Below are 27904 nucleotides of genomic sequence, written 5' to 3' on the forward strand. Positions count from 1 at the left end.
CCGAAGCCATAAGAAGATCATTTGTAACCTTCACTAATGCTGTTTCTGTACTATGATGAATTCTAAAACCTGACTGAAACTCTTCAAATAGACCATTCCTCTGCAGGTGATCAGTTAGCTGTTTTACAACTACCCTCTTGTCCCGTATTTCTGTGAGAATCACAAGTCTGTAAAATGTCAATGGAATTGACTGGTGTTGTGAAAGTGACGTGACACGGACCCACAACAGGGGGCGGTAATGAACGGACAATGGATAAGCCAAAAGTAACAATTTAATGTTGTGAATCGCACAACGACGTACAGACAATAACAATATGGTGGACTGTCAATCATACACCAGGTGACGTGTGGGCAGGCTCGACGATAGAAGACGCCTGGCGAGAGAAGAGCTGGATCCCCACACAGCTTCCACCACCAACGGAGCTGAAGAACACCGGAGCCGCCAGGTGGCCGCTGTCTTCAGCAGTCAGACCCGGTACTGCTGGCAGAAAACAGAGACAGTCCTGATGAGTGTGAGTTCGCACACTCAGTACTCCCACAGTCAGTGTTCAGTAAAGGAGGGAGAACCTCCACCTCCAATCACACACTCGTGCAGCTCCTGTTTAACCACTTATCTTGGTTTGGGGTGTGAGGCGAAGCCGTCGCTGATCACACCAAACGCCATTCCCACAGATAAGGCAGAACACCACAGGATAACGGCTGCAAAAGAAGTTCAGGTTATCACTCAATGATTTGAGTCAGCAGAGAAAGTTACCTGAATGGTAGCTGATTTCTCGGCGGGGAGGTGGAGTTGCAGTCCAGCCTTTATGGTGGTGGTGATGAGTAGTGGATGAGTGACAGCTGGTACGGATGATGAGTGACAGCTGTCACTCCTGGTTGCTCCGACGCCCTCTCGTGCTTGAAGCCCGCACTTCAAGCAGGGCGCCATCTTGTGGTGGTGGGCCAGCAGTACCTCCTCTTCAGCGGCCCACACAACAGACTGGCGCTTTATATGGAAACGTACGGTAAATTTGATCCCAGCCTCTCTCCTGCTTTTCACCAATGAGCTGACAGACATGAGTTGACAATACAGAATCACTCTTATCTCATTGGTCGAGGGACATCTGCTCGCAAAGAAGATACCGACGTCATGAGCCGACGACGGTCGCTGGACGACAATAACAAAGCAGCATGGCTGATATTGATACAGACATCGACACTGGCACTGCAGATATGTCTACGGACAGCAATGTCTGTAACGTCGTTACTCCTCCTCTTAAAAAAAAACAAACAAAAAAGAATGCAAAAATACAGGGGCGAATGAGAAAAGGAAAATGGCTGGGTGGAAAAGGTGCACGACAACAGTATTGTTTACTTTTTGCACTTTTTATTACACTAAATGTGTAAATGTGCACTGTTACATTGTTTTGCACTGTTACACTGTTTTGGATGATGCAAATTTTCTATTGTTTTTTTTTTTGTTAATTTATACAATTTTAACTTAAGCAATAGCACTACAGAGATTTATTTTTAAAGAAGACAGAATGCTCATATTGAAATTGTGAGTGAAAATTTATTTTGCACTAAAAATAAATTGCTAAATAATAATTTGTTTTCCACGTGTTCATATCAGAACAAATGCATGTATGCATCTACCTAAATTCAGGGTCAAGTCAACAGTCAAATGGTTAAAAATTGTTTCACACAGACGCTGGGAAGGTCTGAAGGCAATGGTCAGTCGGCCGGTCGGCCCTGGCGGTGAGGTGTCCCTTATTTATTTTTCAGAGAGTTGGCAACCCTACTTTAAAATGATTTAAGAGGTGAAGAGACTGTCTCAGACAAGCTGCTGAGCTCCGAAAAGACGCATGCGCAGTGGAGGCAGGGCGTCTGCGACACTGGTTCAGGGCACAATGTAAACAAACCTCGTGAAATATGGACAACAAGACAACATCGAGGCACGACAGAAGTCTCTCACAGGTGCTACACCTCCTCTAACTAACCCGTTCGGAGAATGTGTCATCATCATAATCGCCCGTGAACCCGCTGGATCAATACCATCCACGTCTTCGCTAGCCATTGTGTACATGTGCTGTGAGACACCGGAACTTTGCTGGCACCGCAGTGCATTCTGGGAAGTGCTGGGGGCTGCCAGAGGGATTATGGGAATGTCATTAAATTACTGAATACTCATTTCTTACCGCATAGCTGTTACGTTTCAAGATGGAATGACAGCAGCTATTGTCCAGAAATACATAAAAAAATCACATTTAGGGCAAAATATGGCTCTAACTAAGAAGATATTCTTAATTCACTCCGTATACAGTGCATCCGTAAAGTATTCACAGCTCTTCACTTTTTCCACATTGTGATATGTTACAATCTTATTCCAAAATGGGGAAAATTCATTTTTCCCCTTCAAATTCTACTCACAACACCCCATAATGACAACATGAAAAACATTTTTTTTTAATTTTTGCAAATTTACTGAGACAAACAAACAAACTAAGAAATCGCATGTGCATAAATGTTCACACCCTTTGCTCAATACTTTGTTGATGCACCTTTTAGCAGCAATTACAGCCTCAAGTCTTCTTGAATATGATGCCACATGCTTGGTGCACCTATCATTGGGTAGTTTGCCCATTTCTCTTTGCAGCACCTCTCAAGCTCCATCAGGTTGGATAGGGAGCGTCAGTGCACAGCCATTTTCAGATCTCTCTAGAGATGTTCAATCAGATTCAGGTCTGGGCTCTGGCTGGGCCACTCAAGGATATTCACAGAGTTGAAGCCACTCCTTTGATATCCTGGCTGTGTGCTTAGGGTCATTGTACTGCTGAATGAGGAACACAAGCGGTCATAATGTCATGGCTGACGCCTTGGCCGTTCCCCTGGTGGTTTGTCGGGTTTCCCTGGTGGCCCTGGCGGGTGCCTTTCCTGGTGCCTGTGCCCTTCTACTGTCCTTTTTCTCCTTGTTTCTCCTGGGGCCCTGCATACTACACCTCTTTCCATCAGTTGCATGCAATCACTCGTATGGCTCCTGGCATGCCGGAGTGGTCCACGTCATAAGGTAAGGTTCTGTACGTTTGTCTTGGCCCAACACACCAGCCACAGTAGTGATCAGTTATTTAGCTGTGATCTGGATCTCTGTGTGTGGATGGATGTGTGTTTGTGGCCGTCACTGCAATTCGGTTTTGGGTGTTCTCAAGTGGATCAAGACTCTGGTGTCCAAGAATAGGGTATGGATGCTCACTAACTAGACAACAGGCTGTTGCTGTCACTGCTTGTTCATGTGTGGTTGTTTGTCCTGGAATGTTGTATTGCTGGGGTCCTGTCTTCTTGGTGTCTCACTTTTCATCACTTCACAGTTATTACTGTTGCCACTTGTCTTTCATTCTTGTCTGTTATCATGTTGTTTTGGTGGTCAGCCCTTCCTGATAGAAGTTATCTGTTAGCTTTAAATAAAATGTTATAGGCTGACCAGGAAGGGCAGATGAAGGTCACACATGCACACCACGTTCACTCATGCACTACATACTATCTGTCTTGCAAGAACAAATTGTATATATGTATATAAATGGTTCTGCCAGTGTGGCATTTACCATTACTATATATGCAGATGAGGAAAAAGGAAAAAAGCAATGTGATGGCTGATTGCTGTGTGGCACTGGTTCTTCTTTATATTATTATGTTGTTAGATTTCCTGTTTTCTGTTTCTTCAGTTTTGTAAAACTCTGTAAACTTTGTAATGAACAGTTGCCCCAGTCTGAGGTCAAGAGTGCTCTGGAGCAGGTTTTCATCCAGGATGTCTCTGTACATTGCTGCATTCATCTTTCCCTCAATCCTGACTAGTCTCCCAGTTCCTGCTGCTGAAAAACATCCCCACAGCATGATGCTGCCACCACCATGCTTCACTGCAGTGATGGCGCCTGGTTTCCTCCAAACATGACACCTGGCATTCACACCAAAGAGTTCAATCTTTGTCTCATCAGATGAGAGAATTTTGTTTCTTATGGTCTGAGAGTCCATCAGGTGCCTTTTAGCAAAGTCCAGGTGAGCTGCCATGTGCCCTTTACTGAGGAGTGGCTTCCATCTGATCACTCTACCATACAGGTCTGATTGGTGGATTGCTGCAGAGATGGTTGTCCTTCTGGAAGGTTCTCCTCTCTCCACAGAGGAATGGTGGAGCTCTGACAGAGTGACCATCGGGTTCTTGGTCACCTCCCTGACTAAGGCCCTTCTCCTCAGATAGCTCAGTTTAGATAGGCAGCCAACTCTAGGAAGAGTCCTGGTGGAGCCAAATGTCTGATGATGGAGGTCACTGTGTTCACTGGGACCTTCAAAGCACCAGAAATGTTTCTGTACCCTTCCCCAGATTTGTACCTGGAAACAATCCTGTCTCTGAGGTCTACACACAGTTCCTTTTACTTCATGCTTGGTTTGTGCTCTGACATGCACTGTCAACTGTGGGACCTTATATGTAAACAAGTGTGTGTCTTTCCAAATCCTGTCCAATCAACTGAATTCACCCCAGGTGGACTCCAATTAAGCGGTAGAAACATATCTGTGGAAGGATGATCAGTGGAAACATGATGCACCTGTGCTCAATTTTGAACTTCATAGCAAAGGCTGTGAATACTTATGCATGAGGTCTGTTAGAAAAGTATCAGACCTTTGGCTGGGAAAAAAAAAACTGCCATACCTGGAGTGTTGGAAACCTAATCACCCTCAGAGTAGTCTCCTTGGGACTCCACACACTTCTCCCAGCAGTGCCGCCACTGTTGGAAGCATTCTGAAAAAGCCTATTTTGAAATGGAGTTTATCTCCGCTGTCATTGCAGCCATAATGTCCTCTCTTGTCTCAAATCGCGTTCCTTTCAATGGCATCTTGAGTTTGGGGACCAGCCAGAAGTCGCAAGGGGCCATATCAGGAGAGTAAGGAGCCTGTTAACCACCGGAGTCTGTTTTTTTGTCAAAAAAGTCTGAATTAAGTGCGAGGAATGTGCTGGAGCATTGTCATGATGGAGGCGCCAATTTCCTGTTGACCACAACTCCAGTCTCTTGCGCCGCACAGCATTACGTAGGTGACAGAGGACATCCCTGTAGTACTCCTTGGTGACTGTTTGACCCTGTGGTGCGTACTCGTGGTGTACCACACCGCGGGAGTCAAAGAAAACAGTCAGCATCACCTTGACGTTGCTGCGCACTTGGCAGGCCTTCTTTGGCCTTGGTGACGTGGAATGCTTCCACTGTGACAACTGGAATTTGGTTTCCGGGTCGTACCCGTACACCCAGGACTCATCACCAGTGATTATGGTGTCCATGAAGTCGGAGTCACTCTTTGTGAAGTCCAGCATGTCCTGTGAGACTTCAACACGAAGTTGCTTTTGCTCCGTCGTCAGCAACTTTGGCACAAATTTCGCCACAACTCTTTTCACGCCCAAATTTTCTGTCACAATGGAATGTGCCGAAAAAGTGCTGATGTCCACTTCTTCTGCAATTTCTCGGACAGTCACACGATGGTCCAGCATCACCACAGCGTTCACTTTGGCAATGATCTCGTTATTTCGGCATGTTGATGGCCAACCAGAGCACAGCGCGCTCTCCACCGTTGTGCGACCGTCTTTAAACCAGTTGTACCACTCTTTAATCCGTGTGATGCTCATTGCATCATCTCCAAAAGCCGTCTGAATCTTCCAAAGCGTTTCCACCTGGCTGTCGCCTAGTTTCTGGCAAAATTTGATGCAGTAGCGCTGTTCCAGTCGTTCTGTCATTTTCCTTGCAATAAAAATCCACGGAGTACATAACACATGTCCTCACACAAATGCTGCTTGCCAGCAACTGACGCAATTGACAGGCGGGAAAAAATTCACGCATGTGCACGAAGGTTCAAGGTTGGCTCACGCAAGCAGGCTTGATTCAAATACATCAGGTTTTTGCAAAAAAATAAGGTCCGATACTTTTCTAACAGACCTCGTACATGTGATTTCTTAATTTTAATCTTAAATTTTAATACATTGCAAACAACAACAACAAAAAAAACTTGTTTCACTTTGTCATTATGGGGTATCGTGTGTAGAATTTTGAGGAAAAAAATTAATTTCATCCATTTTGGAATAAGACTGTAACATAACAAAATGTCGAAAAAGTGAAGTACTGCAAATACTTTCCGGATGCACTGTAAGTCTGGCATTTTACTATTTTCAGAGCTGTCAGACTTGTTAAAGGGCTCCAACTGCCTTTCATGCTCAATGTGGAGGAGGGAAGAAGGAGGAAGAGTGGCTGAGGAGGAGAGCTTTGTTTACGTCCTGAAGTGTGGCACAAGTATGAAATGTCGTGGCAGAAAAATAATTAACTAAACCTTTAAGAAAGTTCAAAAAGTTGGTATGGAGGGGTGTTGGGTCAGCGCTGGCTGTGCAATGTGGTATACAGTAGTATGCCTTAATTGAGAGAGTGGTGACATGATGAATCGAAAAAAATCGGTCACGTGACTCATGGTGCCATCTTGGGGCAAAATAGTATTGGCTGTTAATCTGTTTGCATGTAAATCCAGCTATTTCATTTATTTATGAGCTGTTGGGTTGTTGTGCATTTGGATGCACAAATAGACACAAGGGCTTCAAGATGTACAGATTCCCTTCAGATGCGAACAGAAGAAGATTTTGGGAAAATAAAGTCAGCCGTGTGGGATGGAAGCGACATCACTGTCAAAGTTTTTAGAGGTAAATTTATTGTTCAGTCCCATGTACAGTAAAACTCAACTAAACATCATCGTATAAGCCAGATATTCACAGTCACTGGACAAAAAAGTCCCAAAGTTTTTGTATTGTTTTCCATGTAATAAACACTGTATATAATGGATTTTGTATAACAGATTTTCGCTCACATTGGATAAAATGTCTTGTTTGATCGCAGTGTATTTCCAGGCTGGACGTGCGCTTGTTAAATCAGACGCAAAAGACTGTGATTTGACACTTTGCTGCCTTCACTGCTTCGTCTGCCATCATATTTCAATAGTTTTTTTGCAGTGTGCACACGTTGATTGTTTTGATAATGGATCAAATCTTTTGGCAGAGAAAAAATTTCAGAGGGAATTTTGACCCGGTCATTAAATGAGGCACAGGTCCCGATTCAGGATTCCCAGTAGATGATCAGCGCCTCCTGACTGTAACTAATCCATTACATACATATGGCTCACATTCGATAAAATGTCCCGTCCGATCACAAGGTATTTCCATTAAAAACCCTGAGCAGTCTGGACTTGCAAAGTAACAGAGGTACAAATTAAAGTCCAGCTCTCTGACACTCGCCGATTTGAGGAAAGTGGGACCGGAGTCATTTCTGTGACTAAAAGCCTGACCGTTTATTTTTTCGCACCGTGTCTGAGTTAACAGCTGCTTGACGTGCAGCTGTTAACACAGACACAGAAGGCTGTGATTTGACACTTTGCTGCTTTTACTCGTCTGCCATCATATTATAACAGTTTTTACAGTGCGCACGCTGATTAAAAATGGATCCAAAAAGTCTGCAACTTTACAGCACAGAGTCATAAAAGATGAAAATGTACAGCTTACCTTTGATTTGGAGGTGATGATTGTAGAAAGAAAAGCTTGTTGAGGGTCAAATTAGTCCAGAATGAAGCATAATCTAGAGACGAAGAACTTGTCACACACGTCATTGCATGACACAGAGTTACAGAGCTGCAACTGCATAAATCAGGCTTTAAATTAATTAAATAAATCATCATAAATTGTAAATTTATGTAAATTTGATATCTTAACTATTTTTATATTTATTTTGATAGCACCTGTACCTGGATGTGTTGCTGTTTGTGGTTAAATGATTTTAAAAAAGTTGAAAATATAAAAGGTTCATTCAGTAGTTCAGCGCAGTTGGATGCAAAATGGCGCAATGTTCTGAGTTGACGCCACTCTCTCAGTTAAGGCACACTAGTATACAGCACTGCATAATGTCAGGCACATGTACAACCACAAGCAATTATTCAATTATCTAATTAAATTAAACATGGTCTATATTACTTACTAATATTGTGTGTGTGTCCCCTCTTTGCAACCATAACTGATTTGTTGAAATATGGACTCCACTAGACCTCTGAAGGTGTGCTGTGGTGTTTGGCACCAAGACATTAGCAACACATCCTCTAAATCCTGTATGATGTGAAGTGGGGCCTCCATTGGTCCAACTTGTTTGTCGAGCACATGCCACATGACCCCATGCCAGTTCATCATTTTTCTTTCCTGTGGCCACCTAGATGCGGATCCTCTGGATGTGGCTCCATCCAGAGATGGGTGTGGTATCTGTTCCATAAATCCTCCTGTGCACCGGCAACATTTCCTGTATATTCGTTTTGTGAATTGTTTTGTAATTTGTGTCTGTAGCATGGCCCAAGCAGAGGGTCACCCCTTTGAGTCTGGTCTGCTTGAGGTTTCTTCCTCAGAGGGAGCTTTTCCTTACCACTGTTGCTCTGGGGGTTGGCAAGGTTAGACATTCCTTGTGTGAAGCGCCTTGAGGCAACTCTGTTGTGATTTGGTGCTATATAAATGAAAACAAATTGAAATTGGCCATTATTGGTAGGTACCAACCATACAGACCAGGAACAAGAGCTACAGATTTGGCCCTTGACAAAGTCACTCAAATCTTCATGCATCCCCACTTCTTAAGTTTGCAGCTCATCATCTTTGAGGATAAAATGTTAACTTGCTCCATTGTAATGAGATAGTATGTCCCTTCCGCTGCTCCCTTGTTTGTACTCGGGGTCACCACTGCAAATCCAAGGTGGATCTGCATGTTGAATTGGCACAGGTTTTACGTCGGATGCCCTTCCTGACGCAACTCCACATTACATGGAGAAATGTGGCAGGGGTGGGGTTTGAACCCGGAGCCTTCTGAACTGAAACCAAGCGCATTAACCACTTTTCCACCACCCCTGCTCTCCATTGTAATGAGATATTCACTGTTATTCACTTCACCTATCAGTGGTCACAATGTCATGGCTGATTGGTGTATGACACTGGTAAAATTAATCATGTATTCCCCTGCACAGACTCAGTTAAAACAGGAATTTCGGTTCTATTATTCAGCATTTAAAACAAGCATTGGTCTCAACATTCCATAAAAATTCAAAAAACTACTTACTGAAAATGTAAATTAGTGATGATCTGGTGATTGTGGAACAATGTCTGAGTTCAGGAGGTGATGTGCTGTTCCAGCAATACAAGCCCTTGAATGGCCTTGAAAGTGAGTTCAAACCACTGAAGCCTGCAGTAATTATCAGAGTCGTGGCAGAAAGGGAACTTCTTTGACTCTAAAGCCATGCACTTTAAAGTAATCTTTACAAAAGGCTACTGAAGGATTACTGAGATGATAGCAGCTTCACTGCTGTATATAGTTTTCCGTGAGCAGTGAAGCATCAAGGATGATTATAGAAAGTGGCGGTGGCCTTCATTCGGCAACACCAATAAGCGTTAATACCTGAAAGTGAAGTGAAACTGTTGCTACTCTTGTGGGTCAGTGGTAATCAAAATGCTCATGTGCCTAATTCTGAAAAGACAAATGTTTTGTGCAGATTATGATTATGTGTCGTCCTGCTGCATCAACCCTCCCGGGCCACAGCTGTGAATAAGAACGCAGTCAGTATGCTTGGTTAAATAAAGATGAGAAAACGACATCAACAATCACAATCTTTGTAACTGCAAAGTAAAAATTTGCCCACGGCAGCAGGAACTGGGTGTTCTGAACACGGGCAGAGGACAAGAACAAATAAATCTTAATATCATCCAAATCATTAATGCAATAATTTACGATCCTTTAATGAGATACGAGGTGATTGGTCATAATGGATAATTAACTCTGCTTTATTCAACATCACTGATGAGCGTCAATGCCGCCAGCAGATATCCTCCGCCGTGCACACACGGTTGCTTCAATTCACACAGCCCTCACACTTACCGTGTTAACATTCAGCAATATTCAGTCACGTTTCACGCAGCCTCTTTCTAATGCAGCATCTCTTGGATGTCAGTGACAGAGTCATCGCGCACGTTTCACATATCACAGATCACAGCGCATGACCCTGAGCTCACCCTACATCCATTTTCACACTAATTCAATCCAGGCTCAAACACTCTGCATTAAAAGTGGAAAAGCACAGAAGGAGTCTTGTCCTTTCCACCGTTATGTCCTTTAACACAAAATTTCCCCATGTAAAAAAAATGTATATCGAGCATATAGACTGTAGTCAGACAGCATGAATCAGTGTTAAATTATAAATACAACACTTCAAAGACAAAAAGGTGGTTTGGTTTCACATTCATGCTGGATGAACAGAAGGGCTTGTAGCTTTCATGAGATAAGTAACACCCCCCTCAGTTCAGAAGTTGTGCTGGGTTGCACAGCCCACAACTTCGGTTAAGTCTACATTAACAGATGCAATGACTCCCTAGTGCAACAATTCCTGCTGACTTCATGCCTGTGAGGATCCACTGGCTCTAGATTGGGTAGTGTTTATCATAACATAGGTAGCTGAGATTTTTCAAGGGTGGTAATAAATTATGCAAAGTTTCTATAATGAATTGGAATGGTGTGAGTCCAGAATGTTTTTAGAACCTTAGACCTCAACAGTTTTTAGAGCCAATATAGAGCCCATGGATCCCAACGGGCAATGTGCTTGTTCTTATATTCTCAAAAGCACACATATATTTTTCCACTCACTTATGCATTTCTTTTCACTTTCTCATGCATATATTCAGATGGTCAACATGTGTATGTGAGAAGGAGAATATACGAGGTCTATTAGACAATAAACCGACCCTTTTATTTTTTTTTTAACTATATGGATTTGAATGACGTGCGATTCCACCAATCATGCTTGAACCCTCGTGCGCATGCGTGAGTTTTTTCACGCGTGTCGGTGACGTCATTTCCCTGTAGGCAGGCCTTGAGTGAGATGTGGTCCCGCCCTCTCGGCTGAATTTTTCTGGACCTGTGAGGAATATCCAAGTGGATACTATTCGAGAAATTAAGCTGGTTTTCGGTGAAAAGTTTAACGGCTGATGAGAGATTATGGGGTGTTTCTGTCGCTGTAAGGACTTCCCACAGAGCTGGACGTCCTGCAGCGCTTCCAGGTGCCGTCGTCGGCCTGTTTCGACCTGCAAACATCCTAATTTAAGGCTTAATTCACTCAGGACGTCGTGAGAGAACAGAGAAGATTCAGAAGAGGCTGGCATGAGGACTTTATGCGGACATTCCACTGTTTAAGGACATTTCTTAATGAAAGACGTGCGCGCAAATTCGCCGAGTCGTTTCCGTGACGACTCGGCGAATCTGTGTGTGCCACGACAGGAAAAACACCTCCGTGTTGAAAACCATTTGTAAAATTCAGGCGGCTTTTGATGGCTTTCAACAAGTGAGTAACTGAGAAATTGTTTAACAGCTTGGGCATGTTCCAACTTGTCCGTTAAGGTTTCCAACAGAGGTGTTTTTCCTGTCGCGACCCCCCGCGGTCGGGTCCGGCCCGACATGCGACTCTGCCTGCACGTTCTTTCATTACAAAATGTCCGTTAACAATGGAATGTCCGAATAAACTCCTCATGCCGACTTCTTCTGAAAGTTCTCTGTTCTCTGATGACTTACTGGGTCAACAGAGCCTGAAATGTGGAAGTTTTCAACTTGAAACGGCGAGACGCTGCCGCCTCGAAGCGCAGATCGCCATCAGGTGCCGTGGGCCGTCCTTACGGCGACACTACCAGACCAAAATCTCTCATCAGCCGTTTTTACCGAAAACCAGCTGAATTTATCGACTGGTGTCCACTCAGTTGTGCCTTACAGTTTTGAAAAAATTTTGATCAAAGCAGCAGTCTCTGAGCCATTCCTAAACAATGAAAAAATGACGAGAGGGTGGGCGACTCCTCACTCAAAGACTGCCCACAGGCGAATGACGTAACCGACAGGCGTGAAAAAACTCTTGCATGCCCACAAGGGTTCAAGCATGTCTGATGTAATCACACGTGATTCAAATCCATATGGTTTTTGAAAAAAATAATAAGGTCAGATACTTTTCTAATAGACCTCGTATGTATGTGTAGCTTTAAGACTTAATTCTGGTTTGCACAGCCGCACGTACCCATTTTTTATATGATACACTTCACGTGCTTCTGTTTTAAACATAAATTCTCCCTTGGTAGAATAAAAACTCTATAGAGTGTTTTTCCAGGAAGTATATACCTGCAGTGAAAAGTATTATTGTCTAGTACCTGGTGGAACTCCCGCTGGTGCTGGACGGCTCCCACATCACCTCCTATGGGCAGCTGTTCTGAGAGCTCCTCATCTTTGGCAGTCAGCCACTCTATGATCTCTTGCAGGGAGATCTGCAGCTTGCCACTGTTGTCGGAGAAGGCTTCAAGTCGCACCCTGCCATCACACACAACACACACACACGCACACACACACAAAATATTTAACCAAACAGTCACAAAAATAGACATAAAGAAGACTTGTGACCTCGCCAGAAAGTCGTGTCGGCATCAATTAATAGATCTTAGCACTGCGTTTGATACGGTGGATCACTGTATTCTAACTGATAGGCTGGAAAATATTTTGGGATTACTGGGATTCTCTTTACATGGTTGACATCATACCTAACCAGTCGTTCTCATTGTGTTTTGTACAACAACACTACCTCCAACCTTGGTGATATGAAATATGGGATCCCACTGCTTTTCTCCCTGCATATATCACCCCTTGGGCACATATTGCGGCATTTTGGGATTACCTATCATTGCTATGCTGATGACTGCTGGTAACCTCATATACATAAAATCCTTAGAGGATTGCCTTGTGTCAGTGAAAGGCTGGATGTCCAGCAATTTCTTACTTTTAAATTCGGACAAGACCAAAATGATGGTTCTTGATTGACCAGCTTTTGCTTAATCTAGGCTCCTGCGTCATACATCACACTGACAAAGTGAGGAACCATGGGGTGATTTTTGATCACACATTGCACGTTGACCTACCCATTAGAGATATTACGAGGACTGTTTTCTTCCACCTGTAAAATATAGCGAAGATTCGTCCCATCCTGTCGATGGCTGATGCTGAGACCCTGATTGTGCGTTTGTCTCTTTTAGATTGGACTACTGCAAAGTTCTGTTTTCTGGTTTACAGCAGTCCAGCATTAGGGGTCTCCAATTGGTTCAAAATGCTGGTGCCAGACTGTTGACAGTAAGTCGAAGGTTTGACCACATTACACCCATTTTGGTGTCTCTTCACTGGCTTCTTCTCTGTGAGACCAGATTGTAAGGTTGCTATTAACCTATAAAATTATTCATGGACTAGCACCTCCCTACCTAGCTGACCTAATTAAACCTTACGTACCGGCTCTGGCTCTGCGTTCTCAGGGTGCAGGACTACTTTGTGTCCCTAAGGTGAATAAAAAAGTCTGCGGACCACAGAGCTTTCTCTAATCATGCACCTGTTTTGTGGAATGATCTCCCTATGGAGATAAAACAGTCAGATTCTGTAGAGACTTTCAAGTCCAGACTTAAGATGTATTTATTCTCCTTCTCGTATAGTATGGACTATGCTTCCTTTCCTTTTAAATTAATTTTATTAGTAACGCAACAGGTCACGGCCGCAAATTTATCTAAATTCTAGGTTTGTTAGTGAAGCTTAGTGCTAATGTATTAGTATATGCTCTGCTTTCCTGTCGATTTAATGTTGATGAATTATACATTAGGTGTAGTTTTTCCGGCCGACTGATTCTGCTCTTTTTCTCTCTGTCCGAGATGCAGAGAGCACTGCATGGGATTGGCATCTGTGGACAACGGGATGCTGGACTGACCATGAGATGCCATGCCTGAAGCTGATGCAGCAGATGTTTTTGATGTTGATTTCCTGTTTTCTGTTCTTCAGCTCTGCAAAACTTTGTAAAAAACCATGTCACTGTTAGAATGGCCTAAGTAGTGGATCACCCTTTTGAGTCTGGTCTGCTTCAGGTTTCTTCCTCAATATCATCAGAGGGACTTTTTCCTTACCACAGTTGCCTGTGTGCTTGCTCTAGAGGTTGGTAAGTTTAGACCTTACTTGTGTGAAACGCCTTAAGGCACCTTTGTTGTGATTTGGTGCTATATAAATAAAAATAAACTGAAATTGAAAAATTGAGTAACTTCCTCTGATTGACAACAGTGTACCTGTAGACATCGTTGCGTTACTCCTACTATCCACACAGCAAAAAAAAAAATCTAAACTTCACCCAGAGACATATGAAACAATATATGTGCTGAATTTTTAAATATATCACAAATACAATTGTGGCAGGATGGATTAGATGAATCAGGTTCCATTGATTGCTTGTTTGAATACCCTACTGTAAATGTTATGGAGATTGAGTCTGTTCGGTTCTGCTGCTTTTAAATTACAATTAATGTTTCAATCTGGTCTGGCAGTTTTTGGAAAAACAAAAAGCAAAGAAGACTAAGATATGTCAAAGGGAGCCATTTTTCAAAGAGATTAGATGATCTTAGTAATTCACTGGGTTTCTTTCTTGATGTTTCGCAGCTCTTTTTTAGTTCCTGCTTGTGGTTCCTTGTGCATATTTTTTCCATCATCAAATTAAATCTACGCTCAATTAGACTGAGGTTAGTTGATCAACTTTGCTACTGCAGAACACTGCAAGTATTTGCTTTAAAACAGGCAAGTGTGCAAATAGTGCTGAAAATCCTACAATGTTTACTTGATTTAGATGTAAATTTTCAACTCAAAGCTGAAAGCTTGTGCTTCAAACTCATTTTCTTGATTTTGTTTTAATTACAATAGTCTGTGGTGGGTGGCTAAGTAAATTTCTTCCGATAAAAGAACACAAAATGATTTACAAATCATTATCATGCACAATTCCATGATTAATGCAGCGATAACAGAACATGGAAATTGACAGGCGCCAACATCAGCCACTTCATGGATCTGTGCTTTTTGGAAATGCTGTGATCCAGCAGAACGGTTGCAGTGATGAAACACCAACTCTGCTCAAAAGTGACCGAAGAAAAGAGGGAAGGAGTGCACCACCTCAAAACAAAGCTTGGTAGTAATGTCTCTACATGAGAAAGCACATTGTCACTGCTGAAAGACTCTATAATAATGATTGACAGATACATTGTTTGTTTTTTCAAAGTTTATTCTTTTGGTTGCCGTTAACATTCAAAACAATGCTATTATTTTACTCCATTTTTCATGTTTGCAATGCAATTTAATTTAACACATGTATACAGGTTTCAGGTTTTCAGTTCACAGTTGGCTGATTTCTTGAACCTAGCCGGTGGTGTTACACAAACCATTGCACAGTTAGTGCCAATTTCAAGCTCAGATATATGAGGAGAGTTGTGCCAAAGGAAGATTATTTGGCATAGACCCTGTGCCAAATCAGATGTGCAGAGCATAACCTGAATATCTACAGCTGATCATGGTTAACAGTTACCACCACCTGGCCTAGTGGGTACAAAAGGAAACTATGTTACTGTGGGGCAAAGGAGGAGAAGGAGAGCGGAAAATTTGTCCAGATGAAGTGGGCAAGGGTAGAAGTGCTGAGGTGAGAGATGGACCTTTGAATCTTGGCACTCTGTCAAAGGGAGAGAGCTGACATATGACAGAAACAAGGAAGGTAAACATACTGTGTGTACAAGAGACCAAATGGAGATGGAGTATAAGCTGGTGGTGGGTTCAAAGTGTGATACCATAATGTGAATGGAAGAAGAACTGCAGATGTGGTAATCTAAAGGAAAAGTATGTTAAGATGGTGTTGGAAGTACAAAAAGTGCATGACAGAGTGATGATGAATGTCATCAGTACATATGCCCCACACAGTGGCAGTGTGATGAGTATAAAGGAAAAAAGATCATATTTTGAGTGTGAATGATTCTTCAGAGAGTATGAATGACTCATCTGCTGAAGCTGGTGAGTGAGTGGAAATGGTACTACTCAGGGTCTCGTTGCACTACAGGGTGCATTTGAAGATTATAAAACCCTGTCTTTGGACTGACTCAGGGGAAACCTCCAGTCACTGTAGAGAAAGTGCTGCTGAAAGCTGGGAAAGACTCCCAAACCAGTACAAATATGAGCTTGGACAGTGCCTGGGGTAGCATTTCTTTAGCTTTCCTAGGTTTGTTTCCCAGTAACTATGACCAATGTTAATTTAGTGTGGGGTGTCCTGTGTGCCTGCACCCTTGTAACACATTAGGGCCCCCAAGGGTGGTGCAGGACTCCTGAAGTTTAAAACAATCAACCAGTTATAAAGATGTGTCCCCTAATAATCTGTTGATTGTTGAGTAAAATATTATGTTTTGCCACATTTTGTCAGGATGGTGTGAGTTCAATCTATGTTTTTGACAATCATGGTAACACTACACAAGACTTAGCCTCTTTGTTGTGTGTTGGGGGGTGTGGCTGGATATTTTGGTCTTCTTTTCTTTTCTTTGCTCTCCAGGTGGCATGAGAACTGATTTGTCTGTGGAGAAGGTGCTGGCTGAAGAATCCTTCACCCTCATCAACATCATGTGCAGCACCTGTGAATGGTGCTCACATGCAACCTTAAAGACTTTCAGCTGAAGCAGATAATTGGATGGCGTTCTGCATTTGAGTCATGTGTGATTCAAGCAGAACTGCCGGGAACTCGACCTTGTGATGTCCGTTTGTGAGACGCTGAGGACTGCGCCTGGGTTTGACACATCGAGCCCGTGAAGCAAGGAAGGGTGAGGGACACATGCTGTCAGCACACATCAAAGGTGATTAAGTGTTTGACTAATTGTTGATAGTAATTTGGTATTTTGTTACGCAGTATACTTGAATTGTGATGAGGATTGTGCAGCTCGCTTCTCACTGCTGTGGCATGCGGACAAGTGGTCCTCCACCTGTTGTGAGAAGCTGCTCATTTGCATAAAGCTTAAAATACAGACCTGCATGTGTTGCTGATAGTGTGTGTCTTTTGAAGGATATTAATTGTAATTGCTAACTTACCTCACCTCTTCTATGCTTCGCAGAGAGTCGGTTTGTCGTGTCCACCTGGGGGGTGTTTGGCGGTGGTAGTGGGTCCAGGAGCGCCGGGCTTCGATCCTTTTGGGCGCTGGAGAGCGTGCCAGCCTTCACTCCACCAGAGGGACGCTATTTCTGTTTTTACATTTTTTATGCACCAGCGGGTGAAATAAATATATTGTTTTTGGAACCGCTTTTCTGGTTATTTGTAGTGCTGGGTTCCGTCTGACGCAGGTCCGCTCCTCAACCCGCGTCGACACATAACAGTAGTTCCCCATGGATGACCTCTAATTTCCTGCTTTTAAACTCAGATAAAACTGAAGTTATTGTACTTGGCCCCACAAATCTTAGAAGCATGGTGTCTAACCAGATCGTTACTCTGGATGGCATTTCCCTGATCTCTAGTAATACTGTGAGAAATCTTGGAGTTATTTTTGATCAGGATATGTCATTCAAAGCGCATATTAAACAAATATGTAGGACTGCCTTTTTGCATTTACGCAATATCTCTAAAATCAGAAAGGTCTTGTCTCAGAGTGATGCTGAAAAACTAATTCATGCATTTGTTTCCTCTAGGCTGGACTATTGTAATTCATTATTATCAGGTTGTCCTAAAAGTTCCCTAAAAAGCCTTCAGTTGGTTCAGAATGCTGCAGCTAGAGTACTGACGGGGACTAGCAGGAGAGAGCATATCTCACCCGTGTTGGCCTCCCTTCATTGGCTTCCTGTTAATGCTAGAATAGAATTTAAAATTCTTCTTCTTACTTATAAGGTTTTGAATAATCAGGTCCCATCTTATCTTAGGGACCTCGTAGTACCATATTACCCCATTAGAGCGCTTCGCTCTCAGACTGCGGGCTTACTTGTAGTTCCTAGGGTTTGTAAGAGTAGAATGGGAGGCAGAGCCTTCAGCTTTCAGGCTCCTCTCCTGTGGAACCAGCTCCCAATTCAGATCAGGGAGACAGATACCCTCTCTACTTTTAAGATTAGGCTTAAAACTTTCCTTTTCGCTAAGGCTTATAGTTAGGGCTGGATCGGGTGACCCTGGACCATCCCTTGGTTATGTTGCTTTAGACGTAGACTGTGTTTCATAATTATTGTATGGCCTTGCCTTGCAATGTGGAGCGCCTTGGGGCAACTGTTTGTTGTGATTTGGCGCTATACAAGAAAAAAGTTGATTGATTGATTGATTCCATAATGGACCCAGCGGCAGAGGCGGTTCCTTTTGCCGAAAAAGTTCAAGAACACTTGGAGAAAATATGGGAGCAATTGCAGCATCTCGCAAACCAAATTAAACAAACAGACGCCCGTGTTACGGAGCTTGCAGCGCAAGCCGTTCCGCTTCCTGCTGCTCCAGCCGCGGCACCATTGATACTAGTGCAGATAACTCCGTCACCCAGAGATTCGGTGTCCGAACCGATTGTTTGTCATCCGGAGCCTTGTGCGGTGATGCAATGTTCTCTGGTTTCTGCTCAGTCAGGTTGGAGCGCCGCAGCTTTACGAGGAATGTTTGTAGATGGGTTAAATGAGTCATTAAAAGACGAGCCGGCAGTCCGTGACGAGCCAAACGATTTAGATGAGCTAATATCGTTGGTGATTCGTCTAGATGATCGGATGAAGGAGCGTGGACGCGAGAGAGGGCGGCCATCAGAGCGGGTTTTTTCGTCTCGGGGCTTTCCCCGACACAAATCTGGGCCGCCTCTTCTTCGCCCCACTGAGGCTCTTCCGACGGGACCTCTGGCTCCTCTTGCTGACGAGCCCATGCAGCTCGGACGAACGGAGATCACTGTATTGCCCCGACATATAAGCATCAAGAAAAATAATGGTGACGTATCTCCAGGTGTTCTGGGACAGGCAAAATAACACACATATAAAAAAAAAAAAAAATCTAGTACGGGTTAATGTTTTGTTTTCTTTAAATAGGGGTTATAATTTGTTTGGGTAGTCAGAGGCGTGTCTGGTGGAGTGAATGTTAGGCGGATAGAAGCCCGTCTGGGCTCACTTAATCGTTAATTTTTTGTGTTTTTAGGTATTTTCTGTTTGGGTTGTTGGGTCGTTTTATTTTGTTGTTTTTTTATTTCCCTACATCCCTAACCCCAACCTCACTTGCCCCAAGACCATTTGTCTTGTGGGTTGTGGGGTGGTGCAGGTTGGTCACGCTGAGCATTCTCAGAAGACCTCTGCACCTGGGGGGGGGGGTGTTAGGGGCGTTTTTCTTGGTTTGGTTAGGGCCCGGTTCCACTCCAGCCTCGGTGAGCCTTTGTACCGTTCGTCATTGGTGTTGCCGGGGTGTGGTGCAGCGGAGACATACCTCAGTCGGAGGGGTGGGCCGATCTGTTGCCGTTCGCCATTTCGGTAGTTCCACCCCTCCCGAGAGGCTGGGGTATGGTCGAGTTGGGGCACCGGCCGTATTTCCGGTTCTCCGCTGCGCCTTGGGGTTGGGGCTGGGTTAGTTTTTCCTGTTCCCTTCCCTGGCTTAATGTTTTGAGCCGTTCGCCAAGATTGAGCCGCCGAGGGGCTCTGGGAGGGACCTGGGGTCTTTCGGGGTGCCGGGGAGGGTAACAGGGTTTACAGTCGTTTTATATCCCCCGGGGTTGTTTTTGTAGTCCTCCGGGGGTTGAGGTTTGATTTTGTTCTGTTTCCTTCCGGGTTCCACCTCCAGGGTTGATGGGACGGTCCTCTGGGGGGGAATTGGCTTGGGCCAACTAGCCAAGTGTGGCCGAGTCTGGGGTTCCGGGGTTGTGGGGAGGGTACCTCCTGGGGTTGATGGTACGGTCCTCTGGGGGGCGCCGTTTGCTCCATGTATACCTGGGGACCTGTGTGGGATTCTGGTTCTGGCTGTTCCTCCTGGAACTGGCGGTAAAGGCCTTCTGGGGGGGCTTGGGCTCTGCAGGTCATTCTGGGAGGGTTGTTTGTTATTTTTCTTTTATGCATTTATGTTTGTATTGTGTTTGTGGGGCTGTGTTGGGTTTTTGCGTTTGGGTGTTTTTCTTTTCTTCCCGGGGTTTGATGGGACGGTCCCCTGGGGAGGTTTTGGGTGGGTTTTGTGTTTTTTCTTGTGTGTTGGATTGTACTGGGGAATGTTTTGGGGCTTTTGTTGTTGCCAGCCGGCCTTCCAGCTGCGGTGCCCTGTCCTGCTGTCTGTGGTGGACCTTGGGAGCGTGGTGCTGTCTGCTTCCTGACGAGGACCCCGGAGGGAGGTGCTGTTCTCGGGCCTGGTCTGTTCGGTCGCCGGGAGGCTTCCCGTTAAAGGGGGGGTACTGTTGTGTGTTGGGGGGTGTAGCTGGATATTTTGGTGTTCTTTTCTTTTCTTTGCTCTCCAGGTGGCATGAGAACTGATTTATCTGTGGAGAAGGTGCTGGCTGAAGAATCCTTCACCCTCATCAACATCATGTGCAGCACCTGTGAATGGTGCTCACATGCAACCTTAAAGACTTTCAGCTGAAGCAGATAATTGGATGGCGTTCTGCATTTGAGTCATGTGTGATTCAAGCAGAACTGCCGGGAACTCAACCTTGTGATGTTCGTTTGTGAGACGCTGAGGACCGCGCCTGGGTTTGACACATCGAGCCCGTGAAGCAAGGAAGGGTGAGGGACACATGCTGTCAGCACACATCAAAGGTGATTAAGTGTTTGACTAATTGTTGATAGTAATTTGGTATTTTGTTACGCAGTATACTTGAATTGTGATGAGGATTGTGCAGCTCGCTTCTCACTGCTGTGGCATGCGGACAAGTGGTCCTCCACCTGTTGTGAGAAGCTGCTCATTTGCATAAAGCTTAAAATACAGACCTGCATGTGTTGCTGATAGTGTGTGTCTTTTGAAGGATATTAATTGTAATTGCTAACTTACCTCACCTCTTCTATGCTTCGCAGAGAGTCGGTTTGTCGTGTCCATCTGGGGGGTGTTTGGCGGTGGTAGTGGGTCCAGGAGCGCCGGGCTTCGATCCTTTTGGGCGCTGGAGAGCGTGCCAGCCTTCACTCCACCAGAGGGACGCTATTTCTGTTTTTACACTTTTTATGCACCAGCGGGTGAAATAAATATATTGTTTTTGGAACCGCTTTTCTGGTTATTTGTAGCGCTGGGTTCCGTCTGACGCAGGTCCGCTCCTCAACCCGCGTCGACACATAACACTCTTAGTAAGAACAATGTAAGTCCCTTTGGCTGCTCCATTGTTTGCACTCGGAGTCACCACAGCAAATCCAAGGTGGATCTGCATGTTGAATTGGCACAGGTTTTACGCCGGATGCCCTTCCTGACGCAACTACACATTACATGGAGAAATGTGGCAGGGGTGGGACTTGAACCGGGAACCTTCCGCACTGAAACCAAGTGCATTAACCACTTGGCCACCACAAGCAGGGGGAAGCTACTTCAAGACAACCACACATCTTAAGGCTTTTGGTCATCCAATTTGACCATTTTTACATATTTTCAGCAGTAATTGTGCTGTCTCCTAATCTGCACAAGCCACTTCTGGTGATGGGTTTTCAAAGAAATACGTATGTGTTAGATAGACAGACTCCACATTTGCTCCCACTTTTTAAATAACTGAGCATAATCCAATAAGAGCCAAAGAAAAAGAGCATCATCTTTACGTTGTAAGAGATGTGAGACAAGGTGAGACATGGTTGAGGTTTTTCGGTGAGAGGAGTGGAACATGGAAAATCCATTTGCTTACTACCTGCCAGCAGCGCAACGGATTGTCTGTGTAAACCACTGCTTTTGTATCAGTGGCACAACTGGCAGTTGAGGGTTTGAGGTCATGTGAAAAATACCCCAGTGTTTCAATCACACAACAGAAACCAGCACTTAATTATCATTATTTCATCACAATTTGTCAGTGTTGTCATACCACAGACAATGAGAGGGAGTGAGAAGAGTCAAAAAGTGAAATTTTCTCAAAGCATATTAAAGGAATATGGAATACCTACCTGAAGAGCACAAGACAGTGCATTTGGTGCGCAGGTGCCAACCCTGGATAATGTGGAGGGTTGTTTCAGGACAGGCATCCAGTGTAAGCTTTGCAGAAAATTTTGATGTATGCAAACTTTCATCATTTTAGTGAGCCTTTGTATGGCTCTGGGGTGGTGGCACTGTCAAAAAGACAGGAGGCAGACCTGGAGGTGGCATAACTCAAGATGTAGTTTTCCTTGGGATATCACATTAGCATATCAAGGGGACTATGCAGATAGGTTGTTTTTTGAGACAACATGAAAGAGGCGAGGTTTAGATGGTTTGGCAAATGCAAATTGGAGACCCAGGGTATATATAGGGAGAAGGATGCTGAGGATGGAGCCAGCAGGCAGGGGGAGAAAAAGGAGGCCAAAGAGAAGGTTTATGGACGTGATGAGGTGATGAGGGAGGACATGCAGACGGTTGGTGTGACAGAGGAAGATACTGGGAACAGAGTGAAATGGAGATGGATGGCAAAACACGAGCAACTGAAGAAGATCATTTACAGAACTGCAAACCTGCAGACAGAGGAAGTAAAAAAATGAGATATGAACTCAGTCATAAGGAAAATCACAGTGCGCTTCTGCAGACCAAAGGATTAACAATTTCAAAGTTGTGGGTTGCTTGAAAATACCCATTTCTATTTCACCTGCACCATTACCAGATAATTAAATAAAATAAAAGGTTGATTTGCTGGAAATTAAATTTTGAACAGGTGAGCTCTAATGCATAAGGGATTTGATCTCACTTCAAGGATGTCAGTCTGGGAAGACGTGGCAGGATTTGAGGGTGGTTAGGAGGAAAGGTGAAATCAAGCTTGTAAGTGTACATTTCAGAATTGATAGGTCCCTTTGTTCAACCCTGTGTTAGTAAACCTGTGAAGCAGACCAAGCTGCCCCCGAATCTCTTGTTGCCCCTGCAGCTCAGCTTGCTGTGGTAATTGAATCACAGGTTGGAAGCACTTTTCTGTGGCGCCTGCAGACCAGACTCTTAGTCCAGGCGTGAACGTTCACACACACACACACACACACGCACACACGCGCACACACGCACACACACACACACACACACGCACACACGCACACACGCACACACACACACACACACACACACACACACACACACACACCACACACACACACACACACACACACACACACACACACACCACACACCACACACACACCACAAACACACACTGCATGAATGTAAACAGTAAGATCATCAATCAATGGACGGCCCTGGCACTACAGCAGAGAGGCTTCAAAAGACTCCAAACCACACAAGGAACATCTGAATCACACCAAAACTAGAGTGCCTTTATTAGTGAGAGCAGCGACATGACAAGTCAAAAAAAATCGGTCACGTGACTCACGGTGCCATCTTGGGGCAAAAATAGTATTGGCTGTTAATCTGTCTGCATGCAAATCCAGCCATTTTATTTATTTATTTGCTGAAAATGCCGGGTTGTTGTGCATTTGGATGCACAAATAGTCACAGCAAGGGCTTCAAGATGTACAGATTCCCTTCAGATCCGAACAAAAGAAAAATTTGGGAAAATAAAGTCAGCCATGTGGGATGGAAGCGACATCATCGTCAAAGTTTTGAGAGGGAAAATTTATTGTTCAGTTCAATATACAGTAATTGTTGTTGTATAAACTAGATATTCGCAGTCACTGGACAAAAAAGTCCCAAAGTTTTTGTATTGTTTTCCATGTAATAAACACGCTCACATTGGATAAAATGTCCCATCCGGTCACAATGTATTTCCATTAAAAACTCCGAGCAGGCTGGGCGTGCAGAGGTACAAATTAAAGTTCAGCTCTGACACTCGCCAATGTGGAAGGTAGGAGAGGAATCATTTCTGTGATTAAAAGTCTGACCGTTTTTTTTTTTTTCACACGGTGCTCAACTTGGACCCACAGCCTGACGTGCACCTGTTAAATCAAACACAAAAGGCTGTGATTTGACACTTCTGCTTTTAATCCTTCATCTCTATCATATTATAATAGTTTTTATAGCGTGCACACTGATGAATGGATCAGAAAAGTCTGCATCACATTCACATCACAGATAGTAAAAGAGGAAAATGTACAGCTTCCCTTTGATTTGGAGGTGATGACTGTAGAAAGAAAAGATTGTTGAGGGTCTAATTATTCCAGAATAAAGCATAATCCAGAGAGGGAGAACTTTAAAACTGTCACACACGTCATTGCAAGACACGGAGTTACAGAGCTGCAGCAGCATAGCTGAAAATCAGGCTTTAAATGAATTAAATAAATTATCATAAATTGTAAATTTATGTAAATTTGATAGCTTAACTATTTTTATATTTATTTCGATAGCACCTGTACCTGGATGTGTTGTTGTATGTGGTTAAATGACAAAAAAAAAAAAAAAAAAAAAAAAAAATTCAGTAGTTCAGCGCAGTTAGACCCAAAATGGCGCCATGTTCTGAGTTGACGCCACTCTCCAATCAAGGCCCTCTAACATAACACACAAATCCATCACTGCTGCTTTCATAAAGGACACAGATGGTGAGACAAGTGCAGCACTCGCAAGGGCTGGAAAACAAGGTTTCCCAGAACAGGGTATGTGCACCCCTGGAGGTACATGATGAATGTGACGAAAGTAGAGATTTCCCAATCAAGGCTTTTTGCCTATATCTGAGTTGTTTGATACTGAGGACCAGCCAATCCAATAACTGTATTTTCCTACATAATCCATTCATGTCCATGTCACACAGATAGTGTGGTTGTGATGTTTAGGGGTATGTGTAGCACTCACCCCACCCAACTTGACACTATCCACCACAAACAAGCAACTATTCATCACACTGTTGCTGGAACCACTGTTGCTGAGTTGTTCTTTTTCAGGTCCAACTCTGTACAACTCTGACACAAACAGATATTTTTTATGTGTCTTATCAATCCTGTGTAGTACAAATTTGCAGCGGCAGTCACTTCAGAGAAAGGGGTAGTACACACTCCTGTCCAGTTAGTGGAAGTAATGCATTAATAAGTTGCCAAACACCAATAAAGTCTACAGAAGAAGAAGATGACAAGTTAGGAGCAGAAGACAACTGGACAGACAAAACTCTAACTGGAAATTACAACAAGTTAAGTGGCATGCATTAAAGATAGATGGTGCATATTTGAAAAGACGCACATATGCTTTTAAATACAGTAAATGCTCCAGTGCTACTGGTGAGCTAGCATGCAATGACCAAAGTCATGACCATCAGCTTTGTCAACACGTCACCACCACTGCTAGCCACACACAGATCAAAATGAAGCTCAAGTTCAGTAAAACCGATTTCAGCCAGTCCAAATATGCCTCAATCAGAGTTGATACTAATCTTTGGGGGCGGATTGGGATGTTGCAATTATCATTAAAAGTTTCTAAATATCAAATTATTAAGAGTAAACCACATGAAGCTTCTCTTTCTTCTTCTTCTTTCAGCTACCCCCATGAGGGGTCGCCACAGCAGATCAATCATTTCCATCTCACCCTGTCCTCTGCATCTTCCTCTGTCACACCAGCCACCCGCATGTCCTCCCTCAGCACATCCATAAACCTCCTCGTTGGTCTCCTTCTCCTCCTCCTGTATGGTGGCTCCATCCTCAGCATCCTTCTCCCTATATACCCTGGGTCCTTCCTCTGCACATGTCCAAACCATCTCATTCTCACCTCTCTGACTTTATCTCCAAATCGTCCCACCTGAGCTGTCCCTCTGATATGTTCATTTCTAATCTTGTCCATCCTCATCACTCCCAAAAAGAGTCTTATCTTCATTCTGCAACCTCCAGCTCTGCCTCCTGTCTTTTTGTTAGTGCCCCCGTCTCTAAGCCGTACAACATACAAGTAACTGGTTTCACTACTGTCTTGCAGACTTTCCATTCACTCTTGCTGATATTCTTCGGTGACAAATCACTCCTGCCACCTTTCTCCACCCACTCCACCCTGCCTGCACTCTCTTCTTCACCTCTATACCACATTCTCCATTACATTGGACAGTTGAACCCAAGTATTTAAACTCATCTACTTTCATCAACTATCCATTACTACTGCAAACAAGAAAGGTCTCAGAGCTGATCTGACCTCCACCTTGAATGAATATGTAATTCAGACAGCACATCTCACTGCCATCACACTATCCTTGTACATGTCCTACACTACCTTCACGTACGTCCCTCCAAACATCCTCATACAATACCACAACTCTTCTTCTTTAGCCCGACAACCAGCCTGAATTAGGTCGGATACTGGCCTCTCTCTCCGAGCCTGTGATTGGTTAGTGACCGAGACGCTGACATCAGCCTCACTTTGGTGTGGTGCGAGCGCTGCTCTCCTACTGGTCATTTAGGAGTGAGAATTCTCACTCCTAAATGGCAGCCAGCATCCGGCCTAATTCAGGCTGGTTGTAGGGCTATAACTCCTTCTGGCCTTCTCTATACTTCTCCATCAATACATCTATAAACCTCCTCTTTGGTCTCCCTCTTCTCCTTCTGCCTGGTGGCTCCATCCTCAGCATCCGTCTCCCTATATACCCTGGGCCTCTCCTCTGCACATGTTCAAACCATCTCAGTCTCACCTCTCTGACTTTGTCTCTAAACTATCCCACCTGAGCTGTCCCTCTGATATGTTCATTCCTAATCTTGTCCATTCTCATCACTCCCAAAGAAAATCGCAACATCCCATCTTTTTGCTTGTGCCACCATTTCTAAGCTGTACAACATAGCGGGGTGGGGTGGTGCGGTTCTGGGCTCCCCCTCTTGGTGGGCCCTGCCGGCGCCCTGCGTGCTTCCCTCGGGTGTGGGGTTACTTCCTGTGCCTCCGTTGGGGGGGGGGTGTTGGTGGTGCGTTCCGGCGCCGTCAGGCCGCTCCCTTGTTGGTCCGTCATGCTGCCCCGGTGGCTCTGGTGACTGCCCTTCCTGGCCCCTGTGCCCTTCCGCTTTCCCTTTTTCGCCTGGTTCCTCCTGGGGCCCTGCGTCCTGGGCCCTTTTCCGCTGTCACTTGCGGTCGGCCGTATGGCTTCCAACGCGCCGGAGTAGTCCATGTCTTATGGTAGGGTTCTGTACTTTTATCTTTGTCCAACACACCAGCCACAGTAGTGATCGGATATATAGCTGTGATCTGGGTCTCTGTGTGTGGCTGGTCACGTGTTCGTGGCCGACACCACAATTCGGTTTTGGGTGCTCTCAAGGGGATCAAGACTCTGGTGTCCTAGATTAGGGAATGAATGCTCACTAACTAGACAACAGACTGTTGCTCTCACTGCTTGTTCATGTGTGGTGGTTTGTTCCGGCATGTTTTATGTTGGGTCACTGTCTCCTCGGTGTCTCACTTCACAGTTATTGTCTTCACCACTTGTCTTTCGTTTTTGTCTGTCTTCGTGTTGTTTTGGTGGTTGGTCCCTCCTGATAGAAGTTGTCAGTCGGCTTTGAGTAGGATCTTGTAGGGTGATCGGGAAGGGAGGATGGGGGTCACACACGCACACCACATTCACTCACGCACTACATACCTTCTGTCCTGCAAGAATAAATTGCATATATGTGTATTAATGTTCATAAATGGTTCTGCCAGTGTGGCATTTACCAGACAGACAGGGGGAAAGAAAAACAAAAAAAAAAGAAAAAAAAATTGCAACATCCCATCTTTTTGATTGTGCCACCATTTCTAAGCTGTACAACATAGCTGGTCTCACTGCGGTCTTGTAAACTTTCCTCTTCACCTTTGCAGATCTTCGGTCACAAATCACTCCTGCCACCTTTCTCCACCCACTCCACCCTGCCTGCACTCTCTTCTTCACCTGTCTACCACACTCTCCATTGCTTTGGACAGTTGACCCCAAGTATTTAAACTCATCTACTTTCACCACTTCTACTCCTTGTAACCACACTATTCCACTGGGCTCCCTCTCATTCACACAAAT

General features: G+C 44.4%; 1 protein-coding gene across 3 annotated transcripts in view; it reads right to left on the reverse strand.

The window, feature by feature from the left end:
- drp2 (dystrophin related protein 2) overlaps positions 1–27904 on the reverse strand; it is a 437530-nt gene that overhangs the window by 141004 nt on the left and 268622 nt on the right. For all 3 annotated transcript variants that reach the window (XM_034181709.1, XM_034181707.1, XM_034181708.1), the window contains one exon: positions 12248–12404. In XM_034181709.1, coding sequence (XP_034037600.1) covers positions 12248–12404 — 157 coding nt within the window. The remainder of the gene's footprint in view (positions 1–12247; positions 12405–27904) is intronic.

This window comes from Thalassophryne amazonica, chromosome 11 (genome assembly GCF_902500255.1).
Source record: "Thalassophryne amazonica chromosome 11, fThaAma1.1, whole genome shotgun sequence".
Lineage (NCBI taxonomy): Eukaryota > Metazoa > Chordata > Actinopteri > Batrachoidiformes > Batrachoididae > Thalassophryne > Thalassophryne amazonica.